A 20,262-nucleotide genomic window follows, 5' to 3' on the forward strand; every position below is an offset into this window, starting at 1 on the left:
TAGCGTCGCTTGCTAAACTTCTGCCTTTACCTGCAAAGGGTTCTCCTTTGCCAGTTTCTGGTATGCTACCTCCCTTTCCTCCATATCCTCACCTGCATCCTTGCATCCTTATTAAAGACTGTGAGGCTTCTTGTAACAGCTCTTTCCAGACCTTTGAAGTTTTGATTTACACTTTCCTTAGAGCCCACTCCCTGATTCTAAAGCCATCCCTGTATTTTCCCCGTATTTTGTTCTGGCAGCACTCCATTTCCAGGGATGAACTTCTATTCTCTACTGCTGCACGACAAAGTACTCCAGTGCATAGGAGTGTAAGACAAGTGATTATTATCTCACAGGTTTTGAGAGAGGAATCAAGGAGTGGCTGAGCTGGGTGCTTGTGGCTCTGGGCCCTGACTAGGTTGCACGCAGGCTGTCAGCTGGGTCTGCAGTCCTTTCCAGGCTTGGCTGGCTGAGGAATATGCTTCTAGGATCACTCGTGTGGCTGCTTCTGACCTCCGTTCACACGAGAGTGTGAGTACCAGGAGTGGGGATCACGGGGCCTGGAGTCCCGGACTTCCTGCTCTCAACCTTCCCACCTCCCATACAGCGCCTGAGCCTTCCAGATTTTACCTTTGACATTCCTCACATTCTTCCTTCTTCTGACCCACTGCTGCTCCCTCAGCAGAGTCCTCACTGCCATACCACATGTACCGTTGCAGAAGCCTCCCTGCTCCAATCTATCTACCGCTCTGCCACCGTTGTTTAGGATGCAGATCTAACTGTGCTTTTGCCCTGTGGAAAATCCTTCGGCATAACCCCCGCTGCCTGCAGGCGGGACAGAGCAAGTCCCTTGGCATGTGCGTTATTTCTGCTGGAGCATCGTATCTCTTCCTGACCTTATCCTTACGATTCATCCATATTGAACTTTCCAAATTTGCCGTGCTGTTGTCCCACTCCCCCACAAGCCTTTGTGCGAAGCCTTAGCTGATTCTGACTGAAGCTGATTACTTCCTTTGTGCCATCTCTGTACCTTGCACTTAACTGTATTTACACATCTGACCTCTTTATTAGAGTAGGAATTTTTTTTTCCATAGCCTTGGCACCTAGTCCAATGCCTGGCATATGGTAGATAAGTCTTAAGTGTTAAGTTAAAGTTCATTGTGAAGGTCAGAATCTTAAGACCAGCTTCTCACTAGGATATACTGGTGATGATGGTTTGTGTTCAGTTTTTGATAATGACAAAATCCCCCTAAATGCTGTTTGAGGTAGCAAAGTAGGATATAACTTCAAGGAAGAAAATTGTTAATTATTGCAGACCTACTAGTTTCAGGGTGCTATGCCAATCCATTACCTGCATAATGTCATTGAAATCTTTCCCAGAGTTCCATGCTAAAAATAAATGGCTGTAAAATGCTATCTTATGGATGAGGCCTAGGAGTCAGGAATTTTACATAAAGTGCCAAGCTCTTAGAGCTAGTGAGTGAGTTGGAGTTCAGACTCCAATTGGCCTATCTCCAAAGCCTGCCAATCAGGCCTCAGAATTTTATTTTATTTTTAAATATTTTATTCATAAGAGAGGCAGAGACACAGGCAGAGGGAGAAGCATGCAGGGAGCTCGACGTGGGACTCATCCCGGGACTCCAGGATCATGCCCTGGGCCGAGGGCAGGCACTAAACTGCTGAGCCACCCAGGGATCCCCAGGCTTCAGAATTTTAAATGATAGGATTTACGTGACCGTATCCCACTGTGTAGGACCTGTGTTTTGGAGCCTACTTTATACTTGATACCTACTTAACAGGTTCTTTTTCTAAGAAAATGTGAACTTCCCAGAGTAGGTAACCTAATTCTGTAGTTGCTGTTAAATGAATTAGCCCTTAAATAGTTCTTTTCAGGGGTGTTTGTTTTTTGGTTGCTTTTTTTTTTTTTTTCGGTTTTAAAATGGTGCTGATGCCTGGTAATTAATATGCTTGGTATAGAGCAGTTATTAAGAAAATGCAGTTTATATACTATCATTTATTTTATTTTTTTAAAGATTTTATTTATTCATTAGAGACATAGAGGCAGAGATATAGGCAGAGGGGGAGGAGAAGCAGGCTCCATGTAGGAAGCACAGTGTGGGATTCCATCCTGGGCCTCTGGGATCATGCCCTGAACCAAAGGTAGACGCTCAACCACTGAGCCATCCAGTCATCCCTACTACTTTCATTTAAACTGAGCAGATTAAAATTAGCAATCTCTCTCTCTCTTTTTTTTTTTTTTCCAGCCGACGAAGAATTTGATGAACTATGTTTTGAATTTGGTCTGGAACTTGATGAAATTGTATGTATTGAATATTTTTAAAAATATTTCATGTATAACTGCGTTTTTCAGAAGTATACTATATTTTGTTACCTTATGGTTAGAGCAAGATGGAACATCTGTGGGCTCTGGTGATTTCTGTGTTCTTGGTGTTCAGAAGCTAAGCTCCAGTTCTTAGAATATCTGGTGCTTTCTTTAAAGTCTTAGAAAGGGTTTATGCATTAAGTTGTGTACAGTCACCTTGAGTTATTGACCTAATGCTGTGCAGATGGATAGACCATCTTGAGTAACCCAGAATGGCAGTGTGCTCCCTGGCAGTGAGGTGCCTTTTTACAAATTAATTAGCAAATGAGGCCTGGGGAGCAATGGAACCATTACTTTAGCCAGAGTGAGAGCTCATGCTTTCTTGGCTGGTAGGTCCCCCTCCTTCATTTCCTCTGTGCCCCTCTTGCACCTTCCTCTGTTCCTGTTTAGCCAGTATTAATTCATTCCTAATCATTACTGTAGACACTGACCTTGTAAAATGATCTGTTTGTTGAAGAGTTGCTTATAAAAATCCTTATAAAGCATATTCCTAGTCTTTTAGTTGTTTAATTAAAATACTTATAAAAAGTTTATTTGCAAAATACATTATTAATGGTTACATAAGACATTGTATTTATAACAAATACTTTTATATTTTTCTTGTAACGTTATTTTTTCTTAAGCCTTCTATTTGATTTATTCAGTGTTAAAATACTATGAGATTTAGGCTGACAAAAACATACATTGACTTGCCTCGTTTTTTTCTGCTTTTTTACTGATGTTACAGGGTTTGTTTTTGTTAATGAGCATCTTTATGCTTGAAATTGGCTAAGATTTCTCTAAGTTGCTTATTAATAAGACATTTCAGGCTGTAGGATATCTAAACATTGGACAGGATATCAAAAAATCTGAGTATTCAAGCTCCTATATTTACGAGCTGTGTAAACTACATTGCTTCTCTGGGCCTCCTTTTCATCTATGAAATGGGGGCTATGAATTATATGATCTCTGTAGATCCCTTCCAGCTCTGAAATTTCTGTGGTCTTTGATTCCTGTAAGGTTTTTGTTAGCCCTCACAAACCCGGCTTTCAGATACAGTCTTTGTATGAATTGAGGTACTGAAATGAAAGATTTAAGCTCGTGTGTCCTTTGCAAGGGGACTAGTCTTTTTTCTTTTTTAATTCAGATGTCTTAATTTCTCTGCCTACCACATTTTCTCCCCTTCCTATGAGTCCCTCCTGAAACATCACATTCCCTGTGATGGCAATGATGAGAGCATAACATGAAGGGAGGCAGAAGGAGGAAGAGGAATTAGAAGTTAAATAAATCTCAAAGAGGTCAATAAAATTACTGTTTGTTTTTTTAAGATTTTATTTATTTATTCATGAGAGACAGGCAGCGACACAGGCAGAGGGAGAAGCAGGCTCCATGCGGGGAGCCTGATGAGGGACTCAATCCCGGGACTCCAGGATCATGCCCTGGGTCAAAGGCAGGTGCTAAACCACTGAGCAACCCAGGCGTCCCAAATTGCTGTTTTTTTTAAGTTGAAGTATAAGCGACATATAGTATCTTATCTCAGGTTGTAGTGATTCTTATCTTTCTTGCCAGTGGTTATCTTTGAGAAGATCTGTTATTCTTTGCTATAATATGGTGACTGAGATATTCTTAAGCTTTTGGCTACTGGATTAAAATTATTCTAGTGTTTCTTCTCTTCTTGGTTACCTTTACTCTTCTTTATACCTTTACTATTATTAGATCGCTTCCCATTGTGCCATAATCTCTTCTGATTTACACCACAGGTCTGATCTCTTCAGATGTTTTTTTGTGTGTGTGTGTGTGTGTGTGTGTGTGTGTGTGTGTTTTTTAATATTACTCATTCTCCTGTTGCTTCTAGGCTTGGGGTGCCTACTGGATTTAGCTTTTAGAGTCATTATAAGAAGTCCTATTTCTTCTATTTGGTGAATCATCTTTATTTTGCCTCTTTAACACTTTTTGTTGTTGCTGCTCTACGTACTTGGTAGTGGTATTTTCTTTTAAATCTGGGATGGGCAAACCCTTTGTAAAGGTATTGTAAGCCTGGTAGGTGGTGTAGTCTCTATCACAACTCAGCTGTTAAGAGTATGTAAGTCACAACAGCTAACATGTAAACAAATGGGCCTGGTGATATCCCATTAAAACTTTACTTACAAAAATAGGTGGTGGGCATGATTTTGGCTGGTGGTGAGGATGTTAGATATCCGAACTCAGCAAAAAATTGAGTATTTTTACTTGAGAGAAAGTGCATGCACGCATGTGAGTTGGAGAGGGGTAGAGAGCCTTCAAGCAGACTCCCTGCTGAGCAGGGAACCTGATGCTGGGCTTGATCTTAGGACCCATTAGATTATGATCTGAGCGGAAACCAGGAACCAGATGCTCAACCGAGCTATCCTGGTGCCCCTGTAGTTACTACTTTGTAGCACTAACAACTAATTTTTAAAAGAATTTAGATCTATTGTGCTTTATTTTTTGGGCTTGTTTTAGACTTCTGAGAAAGAAATCATAAGTAAGGAGCAAGGTAATGAAAAGGCAGAGGGAGCCTCTGATGTTGTTCTTTACAAAATTGACGTCCCTGCCAATAGATATGATCTCCTATGTTTGGAAGGATTGGTTCGAGGACTTCAAGTCTTCAAAGAAAGGTAAGAGAATATGTCTATTAAATACTTCGCTCAGATTTCTTTTGCTTGGCATTATCAGCAACCCTGTTTAGGTCTTTGGAAAAAAAAATTGTTGGGCAGGTATACAGCTTTAAGTTTGCATAGAGGGTGAGTTAGAATAAGATTCATGCAGATTATAACCATTTAAAATTTTGCATTTTGAGTCCTAGCTTTCCATCTGGAGAACTACTTAAAGCTGGAGTAGTTAATGATTTTATGGCCTTCTATAAAAAAGTTAAGGGGATTCATGTGAATTTTCTCAGTAATCCAGTTGAAATACATGAGTAATTTGATTTGTTAACGGTGGGAGGAAAGTAGAGGTGACAAAACTTTATATGCTATTTGCTTAAGAACTCTAAAGAAGCTCAGGAGTAGAGGTTTCTAACTGGAAAACTGAAGATCTTATGATGGCTCTCTGATCCTGGACAAGTTCATTGGCCTCTGTAGTTTGAATCTCCTAATTATTTATTTACTTATTTATTTTGAGAGAGAACAAATGTGTACCTGCTCGAGCCAGTGAGGGGACCAAAGGGGAGAGAGGAGGAGAGAATCTTAAGGAGACTCCATGCCCCAGTGTGAAGCCCTACACGGGGCTCAGTCTCATAACTCTGAGATCATGACCTGAGCCAAAATCAAGAGTCACATGCTTAACCGACTAAGGTGCCCCTCAGCCTCCTGATTTATAATGGATATTTTTAAGTCCCCTTCCAACTACTCATGTAATGAATACAGTGAATATATAAAGTGAAAAAGAGGTGAAACGAGCACTTATCAAAAATAATTATTTTTGGTTTTGATGACCTATCATCTGGTGAGCTGCAAAAGAATGAGAGTGTCTGGCCGATGGGCTAGACTCTGAACCAGTGAGGTTTCGGGTGATTGATGGGTATGGGTGAAAGGGTGATAATTAGGCATTTGGTTTAGGTGGTTAAAATTTGGAAAGTGACTCCGTTGCTTCTCTGTGTGACAATCAGACCCTCCTATTTTAGGGCCAGGGATGATCCCTTAAGGTGCATTTTCCAAATCTGCTTGATGGGAGTCCTTTACTCCTAGCAGGCACCTGATTCTTATGCTCAGACAGAATTAGGAAAGTGACTTAACCCTGTTGCTATTCAAAGTGTGGTCTGTGGACCAGCATCCTCTCTGTCCTCTGAGAGCTTGTTAGGAATGCAAAATCTCAGCCTCTACTCAAGACCTATTGAATCAGTCTGTGGTTTAACAGATTCCCCCCTTGACTGTAAGCACGTTCAGGTTTGAGAAGCACTGAATTAAAACAGTAGTTCTCAGTCTCTCCTGATAAGAATTACCTGCACTTTGCCTTCAAAATGTACCACTTCCTGGGTCTTTCCTTTAAATATCCTAATTCAATATATCCAGATGGGACCAGGCAATCTGTATTTTTAATAAACCCTGCTTTCCTTAGAAGCTCAGAGTCTCATGGTTGGAATAAAACTTTAAAGGCTATCAAATCTTTAAAAACAGAAGTTAATAAGTCTAGCCCCTCAGCTGATGTAAATGCCCCCTCTCTGGTTGCTTGGTGCTTTTCTAGCCTCTGCAGACCCTCCAGTGACTGGACACTTCTTACTGGGAGGCATCCTATACCATTGTTGGACAACCTTAAATGTTAGGAAGTTTGATTTTTGTTTTTAATATGTAGCCTAAATCTGGTTTGCTATAACTTCAACCTACTCTCTTAGCTCTGTTCATTTTTTATATTTTTACACAGAATGCAGTTTGCCAACCATTTTTTGTTAAAAATCAAGTTTGTTTTATTTCCTTTTAGGATAAAGGCTCCAGTGTATAAACGGATAACACCTAATGGAGAAATCCAGAAATTAATAATCACAGAAGAGGTAATAAAAGATAGATTCTTATTTTCCTTTTTAAAAAGTATCCTTTGTGTATAGAAGATGGGGAGGAGAAAGGAACAAAACTGATCTTTCTGCCAAATATAATTTTCTTTGATCACTTGGACAAAAATAGACCTATATTTAGCCTCTAGCTCTTAAAAACTATCAATTTGTTCCTTTCATTTACTGGTGAAAGCAAAGCATTTGTTTTCTTGAATCATTTTGGAAAATAACAAAAAGTGTTTGTTTATTTAAAATACTTTGAGATTAAGTTATGGCATATTAATAAAGTTTAAAGAAACTTTGGGGGACATTATTCTGATAAAATTAGCCTGTAAGGAGTTTGCTCATAGTTGATAATTTTTTCTGTTGTTGAGTAAATTTTCAGAAATTTTACTGAAATGTAAATTGCACGGGAAGGGTGACTGTCTCTTGCCACCACTATATGTTTGATTGAAAGAGCACATATGCTTGTTTGTGAATTTGCGATAGTATCAGAATGCAGCTAACTTTCTTTCACAAGATGTTATTAGAAAAGCCCAGGTATGGACAATCTCTAATGGTACAATGAACTTCAGACAGCAAAAATACGTCCTTATGCTGTGGCAGCAGTTCTCCGAAATATAAAGTTCACTAAAGATCGATACGACAGCTTCATTGAACTTCAGGAGAAATTACATCAGAATATTTGCAGGTTTGTGGTGGCATCTTCTTTCCCCCTTGCCTTCTCTGTTGCTTCCCCTCTTTTTCCTTTTTACGCATTTCTCCCTCTTTCCCTCCCTTCCTCCTTTCTTCCTCTGCAGGTTTTTTCAGAACATTTCTAAATATGTGAGAATAACAAGAGTTTAAATTTGCTTAACTAAATTTAAATAAGCTTACATCTTACCCCATAGCTGTTTGTTACTGTTATGAAACAGTACATGTATGTAGAAATAAGAGCTCTGTTTGGAGTACTATATAGATAAGAAATATCTAGTCCTAGAGATTTTCTTGGTTTCTATGTTGTGTTTTTGTTGTTTAGTTCAAATTATTAGTAGTGGATTATCTACTAAGTGTTAAATGATAGTAATTTAAAATATGACTTGTCATTTTTGGAAAAATTTCTGGTTTTAATGTCACTTCTTGAGTATAATTAGAAATTTACAGATGAAACTTGACTTTTTTTTTTTTAAGATTTTATTTATTCATGAGAGGCACACAGAGAAGAGAGAGAAAGGGGGGAAGAGACACAGGGAGAGGGAGAAGCAGGCTCCATGCAGGGAGCCTGACTTGGGACTCGATCCCGGGTCTCCAGGATCAGGTCCTGGGCTGAAGGCACTGCTAAACCGCTGAGCCACTGGGGCTGCCCCGAAACTTCTGAATAACTGAATTTTCTTACTACTGTTCAACATTACTATCCATCATTTTCCATGTGCTCCTTTTACACAGTGATCTTCAGACCTATATAATTTCTGAACTCCTCAAGGTCAAGGAAGGTAACAGTAGGAGTCCTTGAACTAACTTCAGTATTTAAGAAATCCTGATGGAAATTATAGATTTACTTACTGATAAACATTAAGCTTTAGCCAACATATCAGGGTTATTTTTTGTATTGGTCCTGAAGTACATCAGCATATCTCATGCTGATCAAAAGATATGATTAAGTTATAGATTCCTTGAATAAAAGATAAAGTTTTTATTGTAACTTCAGTTTGGTAAACTGGAGATTGAAGAGGCTTCTATGTAAGTGATGGTCTAGGGACAGGATTGGAGGGGACCCTGGACATTTTCTTCTGGAGTAGAATATTTTAAAATAAAACACCAGTAGGTCTCTATTTCCATAAACATCTTTGTTTATGTAGGAAAAGAAACTTCTTCAGATTCTAAATAATATTATTCCTAGTTCTTATATAAAAAAAAGTCTGTTAGATAGCTAATAATCAAAACAAAAATTTAAATATAATCTCAAATGAAGAAAAAAATAGATTTCTGACAAGCTAGTAAGTGGTTGAGGATGATTATCTGTTCTGGACCAAGTTTATTTGAAGAATCTATTTTTATGTAAATTGGAAGGCATTTACTCAATTCAGCTTTAACCTCTGATTATGTGGTATTTCTGGAAATCATAAGCTTTTTGAAAGGGAGAAATAAATCCCATCCTAACACTCGGGTGTGCTAGAGTCCTTTCCTGTCAGTAAATCCTGATTAACCTCTTGCACGAGTTTTGGAAACTTGTGTTTTTCAAGAAATCTATTCATTTGTTTATGTTAGCCAATGTATTGGCATAAAGTTGTTTATGATGTTCTCTTATTATCCTTTTAATATCTAGTATCTGTAGTGATACCACCTTTTTCATTGGTCTTTTTTCCCTTGATCAGGGTGACTGGAGAGGTTTATCAACTGTATTGATCTTTTCAAAGAACCAGCTTTTGGTTTTATTGACTTATTTTTCCCTCCATTGATTAAGCAATGTTCTGTGTAGTGCTAATTGCTAATTCTATGGCAAGACCCTTCTGCCTACTTGATCCATTCCCATATGAAGTAGTGAGGTTTTCAGTCTGCGTGAACACTGTTTCTCTGATGAGTCTTTCCCTGGCTGTGGGTAATTTTCTCACTGCGTGCACTAATCAATACTCAGCCGAACACTTTGAGGGGGTTGGTGGGGAACCTCTGCAAGTTTCCAGAATCCTCATAGCTCTCTCCACTTCAGTCTTATTCCAGTGAACTCTGTCTTAGCTTCCCTAGACTCTGTTATGTCTGTCAACTCAGGAAGTCCCCTGAGCTCCAACCTTGTCCATCTTTCCTAACTTACAGTGTGGAATCCCCTCCGGGCGGTAAGCTGGGGGCAGTCTTGGGGCTCACTCCACTTATTTCCTATCTGTCAGGGATTGCTACCCTTCATTGCCTGATGTTCAGGGCCACCCATGAAACTATTTCCTGATTTTTGTCCCTTTTATAGTGGTTTTGGGCAAGAGAGTAAATCTAGTCTCTGTTACTCCATCTTGGCTGGAAGTGTCCAGTGAATTTTTTATCTCCGTTATCTTAGAATCCATTAAAAGTCAGTCTTTTTCTTTCTTTCTAAGATTGATTTTATTTATTTATTTATTTATTTGTTTGTTTGTTTGTTTATTTATTTATTTATTTATTTATTTATTTATTTATTTATTTATTATTTTGGGGGGGGGGTGTGCAGAGAACACAAGCAGAGGCAGAAGCAGGCTCCATGCAGGGAACCCGATGTGGGACTCGATCCCAGATCTCCAGGATCACACCCGGGGCTGCAGACGGCGTCAAACCGGGGCCGCTCGCTTCCTTTCTTTTCCTTTCCCCTTTCCTTTCCCCTTTCCTTTCCCCTTTCCTTTCCCCTTTCCTTTCCCCTTTCCTTTCCCCTTTCCTTTCCCCTTTCCTTTCCCCTTTCCTTTCCCCTTTCCTTTCCCCTTTCCTTTCCCCTTTCCTTTCCCCTTTCCTTTTCCTTTCTTTCTCCTCATCTGTTTATTCTGTGCATCTTTTCCACATAATTTTTGAATATTTTTTATGGTAGGAACTTTAAAATTTATATGGTGATTTGAAAATCTGGGTCATCTTAGCATTGATTTTTATAGACTGGTTTTGTCACATTTCTGTTCTCATGTACACTGCTTTTTTTTTTTTTTTTTTTTAAGTTTATTTAAGCAATCGCTACACCCAACGTGGGGCTCAGACTCACGACCCTGAGACCAAAAGTTGTATACTTTTTTTAAGATTTTTATTTATTCATGAGAGAGAGAGGCAGAGATGTAGGCAGAGGAAGAAGCAGGCTCCCTATGGGACTTGATCCCAGGACCCCAGGATCAGGACCTGAGCTGAAGGCAGATGCTCAACTGCTGAGCCACCCAGGTGCCCCAGTTGCATACTCTTCTGACTGGGCCAGATGGGTACCCCTCATGTCCACTGCTTTTTGGATACATAGGTACCCCTCATGAGGGGGGACAGAATGTTACGGATAAGGCTCTTGATTTTCTCTCAGAGGAGTGGTTTTGTCTTTCAGGCAAAGACTCTTGAATACTTAGCTAGACTCAAACTCAAAACACTTGGCTAGGTAGGACCTCTGCAGTTGGCAACAGCTGAGTGTTCTACTCAATTCTTTCAGCTTCCTCTTGCCTTTTCACAGTTAGACTTTAAAATTTTTGCCAGTACAATAGGTAAAATCTTTATTTCTAACTTATTTTTAGTTTTTGTATTTTCATATGTCTGAGATATTAATCCTTTTCTATCCATAAATTACAAGCATTTTCTCAGTTTGTTTTGACTCTTGCAGTCTTTGGGTATATAAAGCTTTCTTTTTTTTCTTTTTTTTTTTTTTAAGATTTTATTTATTTGAGAGAGAGTACGAACAGGGCGATGGAGGCAGAGGGAGAGCGGGAAGCAGACTCCCTGCTGAGCAGGGAGCCCCATGTGGGGCTTAATCCCAGGACCCTGAAATCATGACCTGAGCTGAATGCAGACACTTAACTGACTGAACCCCACCTTGTGCCCCCAAAGTTTTCAATTTGGATAGTCCCATTTATCAGTCTTCCTATGACTCTTATGTGTCATGTCAAGGGATATCCTCCAGTTTTACACATTGTTGTCCTATATTTTCTTTGAATAATTTTTTTGCTTCCTTCTGTAAGTATATGCATGTTTGTCTCTTGCTTTTCAAAATACATAGCTCTTTGATTCTTCTCGAATTTATTTTTATGATTGGTTTGAAATTGAGATTTAGTGATCGTTATGGGAATACTAGAATTAAGGGACCGTTACTGTCTTAAAAAACAAAACAAAACACAGACCTTCATATTCGTGGATTTGTCAATTGTATCTAAACAATGGTATCTAGAGTTTGGTATCTAAATTTACCAAACTATATTTCAACCTTTGCTGTTTCTGGAGTTGTAATCTTCTGAGAACACATAACTCACTGAGTAAAGTAGTGCTGCTTCTGTGCTTGTTAACAGGTTTTTGTTTTTTTTTTTGAGTTAACCATATTTATTAAGGTTTTTGTTACCAGTCTTGAAGGATGACCAAGATTTATTCTTTACAGATTTTGAAAACTATTTCATAACTCATGTAATATGGACTTTAATAAAATCCTTGATTACTAATGCATTTTATCTATTTGGTATATATATGTACTTATGCATAGATAAGCAAATATATTTGTACATACACCTAAAGCTAATTCCAAGAAATCTTACTGCCATAATTTATAAAATTTTAAGAAAAGCCATAATTTCTGACCGAGGTTTTTTTTTTTGAATTGTCTTAGAAATCTTAGAGCCAAATTTGTGACCCTCTGTGCTAAAGCTATAGGCCTTTAAAAGATTCTGCTTTAGCATTAACATTGTTCCTGGCTCTGTTTTATATCCCTATTTTTTTCTTTTTTTCCTAATATTAACTTGCTGTAAGTACCTAAAATTACCTTAAGTCCTTTCTGCATAAACTGTAGAAAGAATGAAATTAATAGCTTTTGAACTTCCCTTATATATTAAGTTTTAAGTGTAATTCATAGTTCTTAATTTTTTTCCATGATTAAGGTAATACAGCTTTGTGACAGAAAATTTAGGAAAATATACAAAACCCAAAAAACAGCAATTTAGTAGTTTATTCTAACAAAACATTTGTTTACTTGAGGACCCTAAGAGAAAATGGGTTAAAAGAAAAAGGGGTTGTTCACTTGGAAAATGTCCTAATTAACACAGTACTTGGGAAAGTATAGTGGCAAGGAATTTACTGTAGCTACTGAAATAATGTGCTTTAATTAGCTGTGGAATTTCTCATTACTTTCAATGCTATGAGAATTTGTTCATCATACTCTTCTAAGTTTGCTTTAAAGTAATAGGCTACTATAGGGAAATGTCAGTAAGAAACCTAAGTCTTTGAGCTCTAGAATTTCTGCTTTTGAATATCCAAAACTTTTTTCTTTTTTTTTTTTCCCTCAACATTTAGGAAAAGAGCCTTGGTTGCTATTGGTACCCATGATTTGGACACTTTGTCAGGCCCTTTTACATATACTGCAAAGCGACCTTCAGATATCAAATTCAAGCCTCTAAATAAGACCAAGGAGTATACAGCCTGTGAACTGATGAACATATACAAGGTAGATTGTTTTTTCTATGTTATGCAAATAGCGCTCCATAAATCAAGAAAATTCTTTCGAAGTCAAGTCTTGGAACTCGGGAGATGTAAATGAGTACTTTTTAAAAACAATTTCTATGCTCCAGTCAAGAGCTGCTGATTCATTTGATGTAGAGTGGGGCCTGGGCATAGTTTTATTACTTTTTTTAACCTCTTGAATGATTTTAATGTACAGCTGGAACTGAGAACCACTGAAGTAGAACATGCCACATTATATTCATATTTTGGTATAATTATAGCTCATGCACATAAAGAATAAAATGTAAGTAGATTTTTGTGGGAAACAGTATTATAATGTGTTTACTATTTAGCATTTTAGATTCCGGGAGTTAAAATGGTTCCAAAGTTACTTAATGGTGCTTAAAAAATAAGTATCGTTCAGAAAAAGTAGCTTTTATCTTTGGCCTGAGTTGCCCACTGATTTCTTCCTATTTATGTAAACAGTTTTGTGATGGTTTGTGTTTTGCTTGAGATGATTCAGGCTTACCAGTGCAAATCTATTTTCACTCTTGGAAAGCTACTTGGCTGTGTTCTCATATCTCCCTAGTAGGAGATGAGGTATACAAGGATGTTGAAATATTTAGAAAATCTTACAAATGTAGGGCTGTCTGTAATATGGGACTGTTCTATTATTTTTCTGACTTACCCCCTATTTTTTGTACTAGATAAGTATATAAACTAATTAGCATTAGAAGTACATTGATTGTCTTAATTTTTTTCAGACTGACAACCACCTTAAACATTATTTACATATCATTGAAAATAAACCCCTATACCCAGTTATCTATGATAGCAACGGTGTTGTCCTTTCAATGCCTCCAATCATCAATGGTGAGTTATTTAAGTATCAGGGTTTTTTTGTTTTGTTTTTTCTCTTATCCTTCGCCATTTCTATAGAACTCTAGACTTGGTTCAATCAAATCTTAATCTGCGATCTCTGGGTTTTGTAGGTTTTAGTGTAATAGTTCTTTTCAGCATTTTACAGGTGATTTTTATGTAACTTTTAAATGTTTAAGTTTTCATCATAAGCACATAGATGTTTACTGGTGCCAGTCTCTAGATTGTTATATTCCTCCAAAGAGTGTTGATATTTTGGTTTTAGCCCATGACTCACTTGGTTAGGTTCAAAATCTGCCGTGCCTGCTGTTTTATAGTTAAAACTTTTAAACAGAATTTCACTCTTACCTCCTTTGTGAAGACCCTCTTGAGGAGGCAACTTGGATGTACATACAAAATTTAAGGATGTCATAGTCCTAGATGTTGACCCTCCTGGAGGTGAGATGATTCACAATGGGGGGAGTCTCTTCCTCCTTGAGGTTGAACTCCAGCTGTTACAGAGCTTTAGAACCTGAGCTTCAGAGTATCCAGACCCAGGTCATAGCCTTATTGCTTAATAGACCATGTGATCAGGTCAACAAGCTAAAGCTCTGAATCTTAGTCGTGCCTACAGCTCTATCATAGGGTTGTGGTGGAGAAGAGATGAGAAAACCTGTGTAGGGCTGGGCAGAGCAGCTCTGACACACTGAATGCAGTAAAGTCTTGTTACTATTTTCTCTCTATTCTCCTGATTGCAGTGGGGGCTTAAATATTGCATTATCACCTTACCTCTGAGATGTCTATTTACTGTACTCTAAGTGAAAAAGTAGTTTCTCCGTTTTGGGGGTCTTTTTAGTGCACCTACATTTCTGAAACTGATTGTTTTGTTGTGTTGTGTTTGTTACAGGAAATCATTCCAAAATAACTGTAAATACTAGAAATGTTTTCATTGAATGCACAGGAACTGACTTCACTAAGGTAAATTTCTATCTTTGTACTGCCAGACAGGACATTTTATTTCAGGGCCAAGACTAGATGGCTGAACTTTAAGGTGTTTATTTTGTAAGTGGGAATGTATTTCAGGATTTAAAAAATTAGGAAGATACAGATATTTTGTTCCCTGGTTATGGTGTGTTCATTTAATGAATAAATCTTTAATGAGCACCTCCTGTCTTTCCAGTGCTGTGACTTAATGAGTTACATGTTTCTTCATGTCAAGGTACTTACTCTAGTGGGAGAATCAGCTAATACCTAACTGTAAGACTGAGAATGGAATAAGTGCTGTATAAATTTTTTTTTATCTTATGGGCTTAATTTAAATGCTGAGTAATTTGATACCTGTGTGTACTTAGTAATAAGTTTTTAAAAATGAAACAGCCTGTAAAGAAGTTTTACTTAGCAAAATTGATAAAGGGTTTGTGCATACGATCTCAACAGTATGTAGAATACTAGTTCACTCACTTTTAGTAACTGGATTGGATTGCTATGAAACTTTTTAACAGATAAGATTCTTTTCAGATAACAAGGCATAGGGTGAGGTGGCAGTCAAGCAAATTAATAAGATAAGCTTGAATGGCAGGAGAAGGCTGGCCTATAGAAATAGGGCCATAAATGGCATTCAGTATGTCTTACAGGATTGGACGCCATTGTAACTTTTATGGCCCTATTTATCTTCAGAAATACTAGAAATATAGCTTATACTATTTATAATTTTTTTTTTAAAAAGTCTTATATTAACAGACCTTAGATACTTTCCCTGAAGCTTATCTTTAAATAGTGAAGTGTATATATAAAAGTAAAGCCTAGATATATCCCAATAAGGTTACTGTATTTTTTTCCTAAGAATATTTCTTCAATTTAAAATTTTAATCTATACAACTCTTAAATGTGCTAGGCATTGCTCATGTATTAATACATTTAATACTCATAACAACCAAATGAGCTTTAGAAACTTTTATAATCTCTGCTTAACAAATAAAGATGCGGTACAAAGATGTGGTAAGGAACTTACCAAAGTCAGTTTACTCAACTACTGGTTGAGCCAGGAGCCTGGTAACTGGCTGTAGAGATCTAGAAGATTGATAAGGGGGTATGTGTGTGTGTTGGCCATTTGTCTCTCTTGAAACTTGGTGAACCCAAGGGAGAGGGCCAGGGGAAGTAAATGATTTGTTTCAGTCATGGATTGTTAACTCTCAGAGAACCGAATAAATGCAGACCACCTGAAGATAAGGCTAGGCCTACTTTAGCTCACAAGTTTTTATTCCACTTCCCCTTTTTTTTTTTTTTTTGAACACATACATATATGCTTCATTTTTAGATGTTTTAGATGTTTGAGGACTAAATTTTCACTTCATCTGAGTGAAGAAAATGTATTTTTAGATTACAGTATCTTTTTCTTTTTTTGCAGGCAAAAATAGTTCTTGATGTTATTGTCACCATGTTCAGTGAATATTGTGAGAAGCAGTTTATGTAAGTTTATTCAATGGTTTTATTGAATGAAGCCTGTTGTTCTGAAGGCAAAGCACTAAGACCTTGAACTAAATATAAAGATGAAAAATGCAGCTCCTGTGACTAGAACCATATCCTCTCTTTGGGGGGCTAAGGTCTATGCATAACTGTTTAAAATAAAATGTGAGAACTACTTTAAAAAGTTTCAGTAATATTGTGGCTGTAAGGGCAAGTTATTGCTAGCTGGATCAGTTATTGCGCCTGGGCAGACATCATGGAGGCAATGAAGTTTAAGCTGTGTTTAAGGATCATTGGATTTGAGGATGTAAACATGGAAAGACAACAAACAGTTAAACAAAAGTAGGGAAGTATATATCCCATATGTATCTATAGGATTCCTGTATTTTTTTCTAAAGCTTATTTTTTAATTAAAATATTTAATTAAATGGTCCTTGCTGTGTATCAGCATTATAGTTTATTCCAGAATGTTAATTAAAATTCAAAATAGCCGTATCGCTGCAGAGCCCAGGACTGAAATTGGCAGGGTCTGTTTTTTAAATTGAATTGCCTGTTAGTGGTTGTGTAGTCCAGCTTTCATGGTGTAACATACCACCCTGGTAAAGCCTGGAACATGTGTATCCGTGTTGGCAGGGAGCACATAGAGGATGCATGCTTTGTAGCACTGAGAAGTAAACGTCAGATGTGCACTGCCTCAAGAGCTATGGGAGCCATAGTGGGTTGGACAGTATACTGGGTGGTGGTGTATTTAAGAGGATTAATCCAGACAGCAGTGTTGGAACGTGAATAGATTGAATATGTTGAATATTGAATATGTTACTGTTGTAGAACAAGTGAGAGACTTGTTAACCATACACATTTCTAGAATTTGTAGCTCCTTTTTTAAAAAAAATATTTTATTTCTGACTTTTTTTTTAAAGGGTTGAAGCAGCTGAGGTAGTTTTTCCTAATGGAAAATCCTATACCTTTCCAGTAAGTATTTAAGATTTGATAATACTAGTAATAATGATGGTTATTGAGTGCTCATTACATGTCTGTCCATCCATCCACCCACATGCCCAGGCACTATACTATGTGCATTAAATGGATTTAATCCTGTCACCCTATGAAGGTGAATGTTCTCTTCAGCCCCCCCCCGCCCTTTTCTAATTTTTATTTATTTATGATAGTCACACAGAGAGAGAGAGAGAGAGAGACAGAGACAGAGACATAGGCAGAGGGAGAAGCAAGCTCCACGCACCGGGAGCCTGACGTGGGATTCGATCTTGGGTCTCCAGGATCGCACCCTGGGCCAAAGGCAGGCGCTAAACCACTGCGCCACCCAGGGATCCCCTCGGCCCTTTCCCAGATGGAGATAGAGGTCTTGAGATGTTCAGTAGCTTGCCTATTACTATTAAGTGGGGGAGTGAGGTGATAGTCTGGGCTCACCTCCCAACATGCTCCACTATACTACTGCATTAGGTGGCCATAATTTCTCTGATACATTCTTTTTATTTTACTTTTACTTTTTTAACTTAAATTCAATTAATTAACATACAGGATATTATTAGTTTCAGAGGTAGAGTTCAGTGATTTCATCAGTCTTATATAACACCCAGTACTCGTTAAATCAGGTTCCCTCCTTTTTTTTTGGTAAGATTTTATTATTGATGAGAGAGACAGGCAGAGGGAGAAGCAGGCTCCCTTTGGGGAGCCCAATGCAGGACTTAGTCCCAGGACCCCAGGATCACGCCCTGAGTTAAAGGCAGATGCTCAACCACCGAGCTACCCAGGTTCCCTCTTAATGCCTGTCACCCAGTTACCCATCCCCCTACCTCCTTCCACTCCAGCAACCCTCAGTTTGTTTCTTATGATTAAGAATATCTATGCTTTGTCTCTTTCTCTCTGATTTCATTTTATTTTTCCTTCCCTTCCCCTGTGATCATGTTTCGTTTCTAAATTCCAAATATGAGTGAGATCATATAATTGTCTTTGATTGACTCACTTGCATTTAGCATGATACCCTTCAGTTCTATCCATGTAATTGCAATTGGCAAGATTTTTTTTTTTGATGGCTGAATACATTGTATGTGTATGTGTGTGTATACACGCACCATATATCACATCTTTATCCATTTTTCAGTGAATCTGGGCTCTTTCCATATTTTGGCTATTGTGGACATTATTGCTATGAACATTGGGTGCAGGTTCTGATTTATTCTTTTATTAATTAAATGGGTAATTTATAGTCTCATCCCTTTTAAGATTCCTCAGCCCTCTGCATCTAATTAGTCTGTTGATACTTGAATTAACAGTTGCTGAAGGCCATCACTATAGCTAATAATTCCAGATGTATTAACAGGACTAAGTAGTAAGCACAATTATTTTTAAGACATGGAATCTTGATAAAACAGAAACATTCTTAATCTGTTTTTTTTCTTCTCCTAAGATGATTTTATTAATATAAAGATGGCTATTCCAACACATGACTGTATTAGTCATTTAGTTGTGGTTATGATTCAGTGAGGCCATTCTTCAAACTCTTTAGATTTTTCACTATTCCTCTGTCACTTAAGTGACTTATAGCCTGGAATCGTTTCTACTGTTTAAATAGTTTCTGAAGTTGATAAAGCCTGCCAAGATCAAAACCTTTCTCTTCCTGAAAACATGAGCATTTAGCTTCATATTTTATTCTGGAATATTGATCATAATTCAAAATAAGTCTGTAACTTTAGAAAACCTAACTGAAATTATGGGCAGTCTCAGTTTTTAAAAATTTTGTAGTGCCTATTAGCTTTTGTCATGTAACAAACTGATATCTCAAGACTTAGTGATGTAAAACAACAGTGATTTGTTTATCATGATTCTGTTGATCAGCTGGGTAGTTTTTCTGCTTTAGTGTGCCTTGGCCAACCTCTCCTGGGCTTGTTCCTGTGTAATCATCCATTTGATAGGCTAGCCTCTACTCCCACAAGTCTCCTTAGCCTTGGAGTCACAAGTGTCTGTCATCCAGCAGGCTAGCTTGGTTTTCATTGTATGATGGTGGTTGCAGGATTCCCAACAGCATGAGAGCAAGTCCAGTGCTTAAGTATTTGTAAGGTGTCCTGTTGGCCTTGGCCATTTTGCTAGATTCAAGTGGGGGGGGGGGGGTGAAATAGACTCCCTTTTCTAAATGCCAAGACCTGAAGTGTCATATTGTGAGGCCATGGGTACAGCAGAGAAGGGAAGAATGTGGCCATCTATATGATTTACCACAGCAGTAGTTGGTTTGGCCAGAGATAGCTTTTTAGTCAATTTTAAAATGATGTCTGATTTGAGAAAAGTTTTTTTCTTTTTAATATGAGGAATTGTCAAGTGTTAGTAAAAGTGAAATAGGTACTTTGGGGAGGAAAGAGATACCTTAAAATTTGGTTCGTTTTTCTCAACCTAGGTAAGTCCTTGAAATCATTTGAATTATAAAGAGCTTTTGTAAATTTGAAATAGTGGGATTTCTGAAAAGGAGTACCATATCAGTGTTGTTATTTGTTAATTTATTTCCTTTTGAATGTAGATTAGAATTGCTCTTTTCAGATTGTCCTCCCAGAATAGAATGATCCTCTGAGGAACGGATTCTTCCTCACATGAAATAGCATATTTTTCTAAATACTTTGATAGTTCTTTCCTAGTCTTCTGTTATTGCATATAAAAGAATGGAGTTTGGAATAAGAGGACCAGAGGAGATAAGGGGTAGGTAGTCAGAGAGACCAATGGTTAATGGTGCGAGCTTCAGAATTAGGCTGCCTGAAGTTGTTACTTCATTAATTTGTTCATTTTGTTACTTGATGCATTTGTTTATTAACTATATACCGAGTACTTATTATCTGCCAAGCATTTTTGTAAGCACTGGGAATATAGTAGCAGCAGGGTCCAGCAGCTTACCATTGTTGTGATCTAGGAATAGTTATTCATCTAAAACTTTACTATTCTCACTTCACTGATAAGGAATCTAATAGTATCTGTTGTCTGGTTTAAGATTATCTTG

The 20,262-nt window shown here is 37.6% G+C and overlaps 1 protein-coding gene across 1 annotated transcript in view; it reads left to right on the forward strand.

The window, feature by feature from the left end:
* The window catches only part of FARSB (phenylalanyl-tRNA synthetase subunit beta), a 67,250-nt gene that overhangs the window by 3,962 nt on the left and 43,026 nt on the right, over positions 1-20,262 (forward strand). The window contains exons 2-10 of the mRNA XM_026002070.2: positions 2,244-2,299; positions 4,823-4,977; positions 6,779-6,848; positions 7,424-7,539; positions 12,792-12,942; positions 13,703-13,811; positions 14,704-14,774; positions 16,204-16,265; positions 17,183-17,234. Coding sequence (XP_025857855.2) covers positions 2,244-2,299; positions 4,823-4,977; positions 6,779-6,848; positions 7,424-7,539; positions 12,792-12,942; positions 13,703-13,811; positions 14,704-14,774; positions 16,204-16,265; positions 17,183-17,234 — 842 coding nt within the window. The remainder of the gene's footprint in view (positions 1-2,243; positions 2,300-4,822; positions 4,978-6,778; positions 6,849-7,423; positions 7,540-12,791; positions 12,943-13,702; positions 13,812-14,703; positions 14,775-16,203; positions 16,266-17,182; positions 17,235-20,262) is intronic.

This window comes from Vulpes vulpes, chromosome 16, assembly GCF_048418805.1.
Source record: "Vulpes vulpes isolate BD-2025 chromosome 16, VulVul3, whole genome shotgun sequence".
Classification (NCBI taxonomy): Eukaryota; Metazoa; Chordata; class Mammalia; order Carnivora; family Canidae; genus Vulpes; species Vulpes vulpes.